This window comes from Plectropomus leopardus, chromosome 16 (genome assembly GCF_008729295.1).
Source record: "Plectropomus leopardus isolate mb chromosome 16, YSFRI_Pleo_2.0, whole genome shotgun sequence".
Lineage (NCBI taxonomy): Eukaryota > Metazoa > Chordata > Actinopteri > Perciformes > Serranidae > Plectropomus > Plectropomus leopardus.
In genome coordinates this window covers 24,547,073-24,559,904 of record NC_056478.1, presented here as the reverse complement: position 1 = coordinate 24,559,904, position 12,832 = coordinate 24,547,073, and the positions used below count along the sequence as shown (strand labels likewise).

The 12,832-nt window shown below is 36.0% G+C and overlaps 1 protein-coding gene and 1 long non-coding RNA gene across 5 annotated transcripts in view; both read left to right on the top strand.

Annotated features, from left to right (window-relative positions):
- LOC121955079 overlaps positions 1-4,686 on the top strand; it is a 15,181-nt gene extending 10,495 nt beyond the window's left edge. Inside the window, exon 3 of the long non-coding RNA XR_006106592.1 lies at positions 4,643-4,686. This is a non-coding gene — a long non-coding RNA (uncharacterized LOC121955079). The remainder of the gene's footprint in view (positions 1-4,642) is intronic.
- Positions 4,687-5,986: 1,300 nt separating this feature from the next.
- Positions 5,987-12,832, top strand: part of pax1b (paired box 1b) — a 52,024-nt gene continuing 45,178 nt past the window's right edge. For 3 of the 4 annotated variants that reach the window (XR_006106643.1, XM_042503755.1, XM_042503756.1), the window contains exons 1-4: positions 5,987-6,074; positions 7,987-8,568; positions 10,412-10,554; positions 11,578-11,794. Coding sequence is in view for 2 of the 4 variants with exons in the window: in XM_042503755.1 (XP_042359689.1) it covers positions 6,071-6,074; positions 7,987-8,568; positions 10,412-10,554; positions 11,578-11,794 (946 nt within the window). In the remaining 2 variants the exon portion in view is untranslated. Of the gene's footprint in view, positions 6,075-7,986; positions 8,569-10,411; positions 10,555-11,577; positions 11,795-12,543; positions 12,659-12,832 lie in introns of all 4 variants that reach the window. The other variant, XR_006106642.1, reaches the window with a different exon arrangement.

The following is a 12,832-nucleotide window of genomic DNA, read 5'->3' as shown; positions in this document are numbered from 1 at the left end:
AAGTTAGTTCAAACAAAATGAGCTTCAATTCAGAAACGCAGGTATGTCCAATAAGAGGCTAATCACTTTCCAGCTTTTTTTCAGTAAGAAAAGCATGATGGAGAATGATGTGGAAAAAATATAGCTTTCAACACATTAAAGGCTGTATAATTTACATCCTCTTCCTAAGTGAACTCTTGATTAAACAGCCAATTGAAATAGATTAATCAATAATAAAAGTGTTAGTAACCTTCATAAATGGTGGCATCTGCTCTTAAGATTTTAAGCCATGCTATATAACGGTCCAGTTTGTCCACCTACTTTGGTTTAATACTAAATATAATATATGATACTCGCATCAGCCACAGTTGTACTTTGTGTTTAGTGTTAGCTCGCTGTCAGCGTGCAGTACGACCTCACAGAGCCTGTTTGCATTTAGACTCTCAAGTTTGTATTTCACCAGTGTTTTGCATGTTTCACAACTTTGCATGTTTTTTTTACACCACATCAGACATGCAGAAGTCAGCTTTGAGCTTACGCAGCAAAAAAATCTTCAATTTTTACACAGTCAATGAGTCCTTTTTTTCCTGAAACATAGCAAAAACTGCACTGTTTTCAGTAAAAGTCGAGTTGTGTCGAGAAATGTAAAAAAGGTTCCTACCTCTAGTGGACTGATCAGCCTTCTTCAAATATGAATATTTTTAAATTTTAGAGTAAATCACTTGATAAGTGTAGGAAATATCAAAAAACATTTACTAAATTAACTTCTGTGAGATTTTTCTTGTTTTTTTGTGACATTTCGAAATGTTTTTTTTTTTAATCTTTGGTTAAATTTCGGTTTCCACTTTGTGTGTGTGATGTGTGTGACAATGAGTTGAGCTCCCTCTCTCTCTCTCTCTCTCTCTCTCTCTCTCTCTGTGTGTGTGTGTGTGTGTGTTGGGTCCTGCTGGGTGGTCGAACTCTGCAAACAAACACACGACGAGCCGACAGCCACAAAGACCGCACAGCCTCCACATTTATCCCATTTATTCCCCCTGAACACTTTATAATGGTCTGACTGCCACACACACACGCGTGTGCACACACACACACACACACACACGCACACACACACACAAACTGCTGGGAATACATGTGAGGCTGCTGGGAGTTGTCATGGTATTCAGACTGCTGCCTTCAATAGACTGTCTTCTATATTCATGACCACACACACACACACACACAGACCAGTTCCCTTTTCCAGCAGTCAGCAGCTACCCTGAGTTGGTTTGTCCTAAAATAATATAATAAAACTTAAAAAAAAAAGACTTAATTTGTAAAACACATAATCAATGTGCAGTTAAGATAGAAATGTAACAAAGTACATTAAAATGTAGACATATAGACAAATCAAAAGAAAAGAATACAAAATATATTATATAATATATAATATAAAAATATGTTATGTATATAACCTCATACAAAGTGAAAATAAAATAAAAAGTGGTGAAATGTGTGCAATAAGTATAATAAAAATATAAATAAGAGAAATGCAGATGTTATATAAAAAGTAAGAATTTCAATAACAAATAGAAATTGGAAAATTAATAAAATAAAATGAATGGGAAAAAAATCATTTACTTATGGGATCCAGGCTCAGTTGTAACCTCAAACGTAACTTAGTTTTCTTTTCTTAAATCAGATCCAAATTTCAAACATTCACAAGTGCATTTTTCTTAGGTAACGTGGAATAATTACAGCCTCCAACATAACTAAACCCTTTAAAACACTTGTGTTTTTTTATTTCCCTCTTCAGCGTCTGTGGAGGAATCATCTTCCTCTCCACAGAGCAGCTAAAACTGCATATGAAGAAGAATGGGTGGATGAAGATGAGGCTATAGCATCTTCTGAGCGTGCTCAGTAGGTTAAAAAGTGATGTTGAGTTGTGGCTTCCAAACTTTGTCTGTCAGGGCACAGAGGGGATGGTATGTGATCCTGAAAACACGTAAAGGAAATGACAGACATTTCACAGGAAAAACAAAAAAAAAAAAATCCCTGCTTTAAATAGACATTAATGAGTCCAACTTTTAACCTCCAGGAGCCCCTGATCATCCCTGAGCTCAGACTGACCCCTGCTGTCACACTGAGCAACTGCAGCTAGTTCAGTGGTGCTACATAAGTGATACATTAATATAGTTTTTACTGAAAACCTTTAAAATGATTTTGTAAAGAAATTAGGACTCAAAATAAAGGCATACATAGGCATACAGAATATAACCAGAAGTTATTAGATGAGTTTTATCAAATCCCAAAAGGAGATGAAATCATTGAAGTTTCATAATTATTTAAATTATTATTTATCATAATTGCAGTAAAGTGTCTCGATCTTTTTTGTTTTTTTTTTAAGTTTGTATGTTGTTTTTCTGTGCAGTTGCCTAAAAAAATAATTTCACATTCTATCCTTTCTTCTTCTTCTTTGTAAAATTTTACTTAGCGTGTTTTCTTATTTTCGAATAACTTTCTAAATAGTTCTCGAAAGTTTCACAATAAGGCCTAAATTTGTAACTAATTATAAAAAAAAAATACAGGAAAAAGTTTTTAGTTGAGCTTTAAGAATTTAATTAAAGATGCTTCTCCATTTATTATCATAAAATCCATCATTCATTTAGTATTGGAAACTTAATTCTTCATAAATGTGTGATGTGTAGCGACTGAACACGTGATTGCCTGTAATTACTACAAAATTATTTGGAATTTACCAACCTGAAAATAAAGTTTCAGCCAATGTTATTATTGATAAGTAAAAATATTTCCACCACATTTTTATAAAACAGCTAAATTTTCACTGACCCTCTGAGAAAAAAACTAATGTGATACAGGATATTATCCAAAAGGAGGCGCCATTGCATTAAAAATGATGCCTTGAAATCAGAAGTCTGTTTTTAAAGTATATGATTATAGCCTGTTGTATTGCATTTGCCTTCTTGTTCTTAAAGTTGCCTCCTACATTTCTACTCTTACATTTATTTCTAAGACCTGAAGTAGTATTGGGTGAAATGTATTTATATAATGATTCAAACAAGCTACTTAGCTGCATTAATGACACAAAAAAACAGGCCCGTCACTTCTCACAGACTATAGCAGCATGCTTCCACTCTGACCTGCGGTACGGCTCACTGCTGTTATTAGTTACTATTCTTTTGTTACATATCAGTTGTGTTCAGATAATCTGGATTAACTGATAGTCTTGGCTGTTTTTCACCCACGTGGTCATATTTTTCTAGATCACAATCAGTCCCAGATTTTAATTAACTAGAATAATCCATTTAACCAGCTGTGTCCACCACGTAATTATCCATAACTATTTCAACTGTTTATTCATTACTTTCTGTAATTCAATTTGTAACCTATTAATATTCGCTTTTTATATGTTTAGGCCTATTCGTTACTTTTAGCGTATTTGAGTAGTTTATAGATTACTTTTAGCTAACTTTTTTTAACTGTTTATCCATTGGTCCACCGTTAGCTATATTTCAATTTTTAATCCATTAATTTTAGCTAACTTTGTAAACTGTTTATCCATTACTGTTTATGGGTTACTTTGAGCTATTTCAACTTTTGATCTATTAATATTAGCTTGCTATTTCAAGGTTTTATCTATTACTTGTAGCTAGCTAGAGCAGGACTCAAATTACTAATCTGTCTGCAGCTTCAGCACCACGGACAGTGCCATGGATTTATGATAAAATACAGGCTTTTTTTGGCTCATGGGAAGAAAGAACAGAGTCTGTCCAGTCTTTATTGAAAGCTGTTTTCTCTTACTCACTTTGCTGAGGTCTTCGACTTTTGTCTCTCCCCGTCTCTCCCTTGTGTGTGTGCAGGCCCATCTCCCAAACTCCAGTCACAAAGAATGCACAGATGTAATTGGTGAAGTAGCATCACGTGAGATGATTTGCAACTAGTCTGCGAGCTTCCTGGGCTGTTAAACTGGTGCTGTAAAGGCTAGAAACATGCTGATTAAAATAGAAATGCTCTGTCAAAATGTAATAATTGATTTGACTGATTTATGGGACAGAATCTGGATAAAAAGCAACTGGGTGTTGGTATGGACCTCGGTAACAAATGCAATTGCATCCCCCATCTCCCCATCTTCCCTCCTCACTCAATCTCCTGCTGCTTTCAGCTAATTATGTCAACTATGCTATCTGTCTGGTACTTAGCTGACTTTTTCAATGGTTTGTCTGCTATATTTGACTTATTATTTCAACATGTTTTGACTCGTGATGACAGATGTGACAAAATACCAGTGTTGACTTACAGTTTCACATCGGACACAAACACCAGTCTCCTGGATAAAAGTCCTGTGCTTGCTGGACCCATCCACCCTATGTGGACTTTGTCAGTCTTACTATGTCTGTTGCTCTGATCGTCTAATAATGACGTGGATGTGTTGAATTAGGTGTTGGTCGAAGGCCCTGTGCCCTGTGCAAGGGTTGAGGTTCAAAGACACTTTGATGAATGAAATTTTAACAAGGGATTTTGAATGTGAACCTGTACTTACTGGATGATTAGCCTGTCTGTTCAGCAGTTTGGCCAGCAGTGTATGAATGTATAGTCATAACGTATAATTCAAGTTAGGTGTGAAAATATGTTCCACTGTTTGTTTCTGTGCTGTCTCCTTTAGCGGTTGTTGGCCCGTCCTGTAACATTATCCCCACCACTTGCCGTCGCCATCTTACTCAGCTCAGCTGCCTGTGACACTGACCTCCAGTGGTAAGTACTGTGCACTACATTACCTCAATACAGCATCTCTGTATCCATTTAATAGGAGTGTTTATGTGTATTTTTGACAGTATTTATAATCATACCACTACTATTTTTATAGTAAATACCCAAGTATACAGGAATACTGTGAGCCTTATAACCATTAATATTATTTCAACTGTTTGTTTATTATTTTTAGTCAGCTATATCAACTGTTTATTTAGCCTTTTGCTTTTAGCTAGCCATGTCAACTGTTTGTCATTACTTTTAGTTCATTATTTCAATTGTAATTTTTTTAAGCTAGCCATTTAAACTGTTTGTCCATTACTTTTTAGCTAGCTATTTCAACAGTTTATCTTTTACTTTTAGCAGTGTTTGTATTTTACTCTTAGATAAATGTTTTGACTATTTGTTCATTACTTTTAGGTATGCTATTGTAACAATTTATACATTACTTTTTCAGAAGTTTATCTTTTACTTTTAGCTAGCTATTTCAAGTGTTTATTGTCATGAGTTTATCGAGGATGTGAGGGTACGCCATTCTGTGTGATATGGGGTGCCATCCTGTGAGGTACATGCTCTGTCACCATTGTGTAGGCTATGCACTCGGTCCAAAAACGAGATAGTTTACAAGGTTGGTGTATGTTAGTGGGGCCTGCAATCTAGTCTTGGGCTACCACGTCACAGGGATCTATGTTGTTTATCAAGATTAGATTGTCCAAACACCAATGATTGATCGCTGTAGCAGGCAAAGGTAATGCAGCATGAGCCTCACAAGATGGCGTCCTAGTACAAACAGTTTAAAATGTGTGCCGTCAACTAAACATTCTCTGTAGCCTACCTGTCTCAGCTTCTTTGCTTGCCTGCTAAATAGGTTGTATAAACTCGTAACAGGTAACACTCGTGTTTAGTCTTAGAGCTGACTCAATATAATTTCAAATTAGTTAAGCTGCAAGTCTTTGCTCAAGCCTACAATACCCCTGTTTGGAAGCCACAGATTAAAAAAATGGTTTAGTGTTCTCAAAATTAAGCCAAAGAACTACAGAAATGCTGAGTCGAATGGGACAGGGTTTCATCATGTCATGACGGGCTCAGTGTAAACGTGGACCTCAGAGGACTCAGGGAGCAGCCTTAAACTCCATAAAGAGCCCTTCAGGAGCCCTTGTTCTTCTGGGTGCTGACGCCAAATGATCATCTTGCTTTGCAAACAGGAAACGCTGACATGACTTCCACCCGGAGGAGGAGGAGGAGGAGGAGGAGGAGGAGGAGGAAGAGATGGTTCAGATCACTGCAGGCTGTAGTCGGAGCATTGGATGGTGGAGCAGTGAGACGTTAAGGACAGCAGCTGATGGGTAAGACAAACAATTAGGTGTACTAAATTTTTACACAAGACAGCTGAAGGTGACCTAGAGAGAGAGAGAATTTATGTTAGGCTAAAAGGAAATGTATTCTCCATTTTGCATGTTTTTTGTGGAAAAGTTGCTTTATTAGAGCTTTCTTGTTTGGAAAAAGATGTGTTTTATTTTTCATGCAGGGTCCTTTAAGTCTAGACATCGGCAATAGAAATAATTATTATTTCAAAAAGTAAAAATCAAGATAGATGCCTTTCATGCAACATTTAACCACTATCTAATTTAATTTAATTTATAATAAATGTCTGAAAGTGCTCTTAAAATGTCAGCTGCCTGCAGGAGAGATTATAGTTATATGGCATTTCTCCTTCTATGAGAATCAAATGTAGTCAAATATAATTTAATAAAATATTGTGTCCCTTTAGATTGGAAATTAAGTATAATCTCCTTAATCTGGGAAATATTGTTCACTTGTGGTTGATTTAGATTGAATGAATTTGAATGATGAATTTAGATTTATTCCACATAGGCCTAAACTAAAAAAAAACAACAAAAAACAGTCAGATAAGCAGTGCTGGTGAAACGTTTAAAAAATTACACATGCAGTTGCACTGACTAAGATATTATTTGAATACGTCAGTTCAAATTGAAGTTAATTAAAACAAAGAGGAAATAATGGTTCCTGCATTTCTGTAAATGTAATATTAAATAAAATAGAAAAAAAAGTAGTGACACACGAGCACAGAGTGCAGCTTGAATTCATCATGAACAAACAAAATTTCTCCTGATGTTGCAGTGCGAGTCTCTTAAATGTCTTGATTTTAAAGATAAAGCTCCACCACCAAATATGAATAAATTATCATAATCTGTAGTAACAGACAGGATTTACAATAAGATTTTATTTGATATGATTTATTTATTATTCTGAGGCTGTTAATGATTTGTAAAATGCTTTTAAACAAAGCAGGATTTTTTACAATTATGATCAGATGAGAAAATGCTAATTATCTTTAAATGGACTCATGCAATGTGAGAAGAACTGAAAATGATACGATCAAAAGAAAGACTTATTAGCACTGTGATGATAATGATCCGCCTCCTTTAAATAGCAAATAAATCAACACAGCGAATGTTTATTTAGCATTAAGAGTTCAGGTACACAAATCCTTGACCTCGTCTGTCTTTAGGCCTGTTAAATATGCAGGCTTTTGTAAAAAAAAAAAAAAAATGCTTTTGTAAATAAATTATATTAGAAAAGAACTAGTCTACTCAGTTTTTCTCGAATGGGAACTAGAAATGCAGCTAATTTAGCAAATTCGCTAGATTTCTTTGAAAAACGTGAAGAAGAATAAATGACCCCAAAATTAGCAAGAAATCAGTTAAAAGTTCAAGAAAATTACCTGAAAACGAAAAGAAAAGTAAAAAAATGTACTTAATGAGATAACAATTCTGTTTAATATTTTTAAATGTGTAATTATGATAATTATCAATAGTTTTCCTCGTGTTTTTCTTTTTCTCCTTTTAAAAATACTTTTCTAAATCTACTAATCCCTTTTATTTCTTACATTTCTTACAAGTTGATCATTGTCTTTTTTCCCTGTATTTTTGATAGACGTAGGATCAGTTTCCTCAGCGTTCAAAGGTTAAAAAACCTGTGAAAGGCATCCGAGAGCAGCACGACAAAAGTTATATCGAGCCAGATGTTTAAGGTCTGATTACATTGTGCAATAAAATTTCGATTGTTTATGAAATAATCGAGAAAATGTGGTCTGTTTTTCAGAAGCTGCAACATCAGTTTGTTTTGCATTTTTTGCACCACTAATGAGGCTGAAATCACATGGAATTTCTAATAATTAAGATCGATAAAAATCGATACTTTAGCCTGAGTCCCGTGTTTGTGTCCTGCATGCAGAGCAGAGCTACGGGGAGGTGAACCAGCTCGGCGGGATGTTCGTTAACGGCCGGCCGCTGCCTAACCCGGTGCGGCTGCGCATCGTGGAGCTCGCGCAGCTCGGCATGCGGCCCTGCGACATCAGCCGCCAGCTGCGCGTGTCCCACGGCTGCGTGTCCAAGATCCTGGCCCGCTACAACGACACCGGCTCCATCCTGCCCGGAGCCATCGGCGGCAGCAAACCCCGGGTTACCACCCCCGCCGTGGTCAAGAGAATCCGGGACTACAAGCAGGGAGACCCGGGCATCTTCGCCTGGGAGATCCGGGACCGGCTGCTGTCGGACGGCGTTTGTGACAAGTACAACGTGCCGTCTGTGAGCTCCATCAGCCGGATACTCAGGAATAAAATCGGGACTCTTTCACAGCCGCATGAGAGCAGCAAACCGGCTCAGACTCAGCTCCAGTACGGACACATGTACCCGTACTCCTCCTACAGCGGGCCCGCGGTGACCCCCACCGGGACCAGGACCGGCAGCGGCCCCGCAGGACACGTCGGTCTGCCGCGGAGCTGGCACAACATTCTGGCCTTCATGGACCCCGCAGGTCGGTGGAAACACTTTAAAATCACATTTTTTGAAAAGCTCTGAAACTTTTCCCGTGATACTGTCGTTCTGTGACGTGGCCTGTAATAATGTGCAGGCCCATCGTTTTATAAGCCATTTTATTAGAGATCATAATGATAATATTCAAACCCCAAATCCCTCTAGCCTACGTGGTAAATAAACCCCTAAATTAAATACATTAAATATAATATCCGATGTCCCTAAAGGTCTATTGTTATAATTTTCTTTCAAAGTCAGACCTATGCAGTTGATATTTTTAGGGAACTTTTATACACTTTTATTTCAACTGTTTATTCTAAACATTTGTCCAAATAAAATGACTTTGTAAAGATGAAAACGACTGTAATAAAAATAAATCTCAAATAATTTAAAAGTAAGATAATAATAATAAAACAAAAAAAACCAAACAAACAAAAAGAAAACAAAAACAAGCACCACCAAAACAACATTAGGGTATTCTGTTTGTAGAAGCAGTGCGTTTTGAGATAAACGTAAAATAAATAATAAAGGCTGATAGGGCCAACTGCTGAGATATAAAAATATATTTTATTGATTTAAAAAATACATTTCAATTCATACTATTTATTTAATCGAGCTCATTGTTGGTTTAAAAGCTGTCAAACTCAAACATATTGAATTAACCTCCAAAATATCTAAGAACTCTTAACTTTTCATTGCAGATGGATCAAAAGAATCATAACTAAAATATTATTGACTTGATTTGACTTATTTTAGATCTTTTCTTAATTAACTTTTTATTACGGTTGAAGGGGGTGTTTTAATGCATTTCCTTGTATTATAATTTCCTCTGCCTGTGTTTCAAATTAATTTGCCTCACTTTGAACTTTATAATCCACACATTAAACACGTAGGAGAGAGAACGAGTAAAGAAAAAAGGAAAAAAAAAACATGGGCTTATGATATGTTGAGCTTATACAGCTATAGATACAGTTTTTATGGCATCGAAATAGAAACTAAAAGTGTCACAGAATACATTTGAAGTTTGATGGTGTGGATTTGCAACCACCGAAAAATCATAAGCAGGTCAAAATGCACTCAGAGCTCATATGTATCTTTAAAAATCAACAGTTATGTTTTTTTTAAACATCATCATTTAGTGCAGCAAAACTTTTTAGAAAAGTGTTCAATTTCAACTTTGATATAATACTACAGCTTATATATTTATTTCTTTTGGTTGCCTGTCAGTTTTTGTACTGATTTTAAAGTCTTTCTTCTTTTTCCAAAGAGCAGGACTGACACTGTAGTTTTTATGCTTCTTTTATCCATCTTACTATTATCATTTATTTAAGCAATTTTATTATTAACTTTCAATAATCTCAAATTGTTTTAATGTTTCCATTTACTGTCTAAAGATTAGCTTGTCTGTCATCTAAAGCTCTTGGGCACTCACCTGTATGAAAGGTGTAAATACATTCTGACTGAATAATAGCAACAATGTGATATATAGCTTCAGTGACATTTTCTAGAAATGTTCTAGAAATGTTTTGTTTGCAGTTTAAGTTTTGGTTTGAGTATCAAAGTCTGATGACTTGCTTATTTCACATGACTATATCTTTTGATGAGATTTTTTCTAGTCAAACCAATAACTCATCACCAAAAACAAAACAAAACAAAACAAAACAAAAATGATAACTGAATCTAACTTGTATTTGACTGAATAACTGACAGCATGCAGCAGATACTTTCAGGTAAAAAGTGTTCTGTGATTTGTTAAAAACATCTCCCAACCAACAGCTGCAGATATGAGCTAAAAATGTTCAATTATTAGCTGTCAATTCAGTGTGTTCATGTTTTCCGTTTAGCACTACGTGGATCTGATGGACATGCAGCCAAAATGGAGGATTGGACCAGTATGACCAGTATGACCAGCAGCAGACCGTTTCCCTCTGGAGTCAGTGGAGCGGAGAAAACCAACAATGAGCCGGACCTTAAATTCCAACAGCAGGTAAATCAAATAAACAGAAACTCTCATTTGTGTTTCCAGTTTTAGAAAAAAAAAGACTCAATGCTGCATAAACTTTTAATTAATTTTAACAAATAATTACAGGGGCTACTAACAAAGAAATGCAAATAGATAAATTGGTCAATCGGTGAGTATTGAATTTAAAAGGGGTTTATTTCTTTAAAAAAAACAAACTTTTTTTAAGCAGAGCACATACATAGGATTGTGTTTTCGGCTATGAAGTTTGATTCAACAGCTGGTATTTTTCCATTTGGTGGCACACAAAATACAATGTAACTCAAGCTGTGATTGGCTGATCATCGAGGCCCATTTCCTGTTTTCCAGCTGGTTTAAGAGTAAACTACAAACAGACTGTGGATCAGTGTTTAACAGAGAGCCAACTTTACTGACACAAAAAGTCATTTCTTCAGTCAGAAATCCTTCTGTTTACTAAGCAGTGAATAAAGTTTGTATAGTCTGATTATGTGGTTGCCATGGTCACATGCAGTGTAATCATCTTGAGCTCTTATGAGGTTTACAATAAACTAATTAAGGCCAAGCATTTCAGTAACACTGGTATAATGTGTGTCCTAACTACGTGTTTTAGTGCTCATGCACATGTCTGTTTGTGAGGACAAAGTTAAGTTTGGGATGACGATGTCTAGAACCTGAGGACATTTTTGGAGAGTCTGGACATTTTTGGAAAATGTATTTTTTAAGGACAGTTTTGGAAAGTAAGGACATTGGTGAAAGTGAGGACATTTTTGGACTGTGAACAAATCTGTGGGGAATTGGGAAATGCTGATACGCGTGGAGATGTTTTGGAAACTGTAGACATTTGGTGAAAATAGGGGTTATTTTGGAAAGAGAGGAAGACTGTGTAAAATGACAACATTTATGAAGGGGGGGGGGGTAGTTTTTGAAACATTGAATTTTGAATTCTAATTAATTTGTGAAGATCTGTTAAGTGAATGGTTTAAACAGCTACATGCTGTCTGATTTTGTAATGTATTTATGTTTCCTCAGTCTTCTGGTTATGTCTCAGCTTGTGCGTATTCCCCACCAAACCAGTATGGCATGTATGGAGGTCCAGCAGCCAACTACATGAGCGCTGGTCACCACTGGCCGCCCCAGACTCCCAGTCTCACTCCCAGTCTGACTCACAGTCAGGCTCATCTCAGCCCTTCAGCTCCACTGGAGGCTGCAGATTTCCACACATCCTTCAAACTTCCACAAAGAGATGGTGAGACTGATTTCAGCACTCTTTTAAAACAGATTTTCTTAATATGTTTAATGTGATCCAGATGTTTTGTTTCCATAACAATAATCTGATAGGCCCTTATTATTTAGGTAAAAGTTAATACCATCTTTTAGAAACTGTACATAGTGACTCTAACTGGTAATTACCTCACCGCCCCAAATTCTCAGTTTTTCTGCAGCTCACTGTTAATATTCACAGTTGTGTTTCAGTCTTCAGATGCTGAAGAAAAAGTTGACTTTATGGCCGGGCTGAAAATAACAAATCTAAGAAACAGTTGTATAAAAAGCCACAGGGCTTCCATCCTGTGTTTGAAGCTATAAAAACACGTTTATTTTCTGCTAAATGCTGCGTTTCTCTGCTCGACGACCACTAATGTTTGTGTTTTTAAGAAACAGGGTTTAAAAAGGTCCAAAATTACACAGAGGATAAACTGGTCCTGTCGTTATACACTGCTCAAGCAGAAAATACAGATAAAATACACATGATATAATGGCTCGTGCAGGCTGAATTCTGTTTAATTTGGCTGTCGTTAACGAGACTGGTAGTAAAATTCACCTGCATAACACGCATAAAACATGATTCAGCTTTCATGGTTTATGGTTTTCAAACAACGATTTGCGTACTTGGTAATTTAGATTATTATATTTCAGTTTTTACTGACTCTGAACAGCATTCACAATTAAAACTGGAAAAGTTCAACAATAATGATCACAAATCTGATTTCCAACCAGCAGCTTTAAGCCTCATTACAGCTGCTTGTAAACACACAGCGGGCAGAACTGGTGCTTCATAAAGCTCAGCAGACAGATAATGATCACCTGAGTTCAACAAGTTCACATTTAAATGGTGAATAAATGACCCTCTTCCTTTTTTTTTTTTTTTAATCTCTTATATCACTATAATACAAATATTTTATATTATATGTCACTGTTTAAATGGACTAATGATAATGATAAAGCATTACAGTAATAAAGCAGATATAGAACAATCCTGATAAATGATTTCATTTCTGCTGTTTTT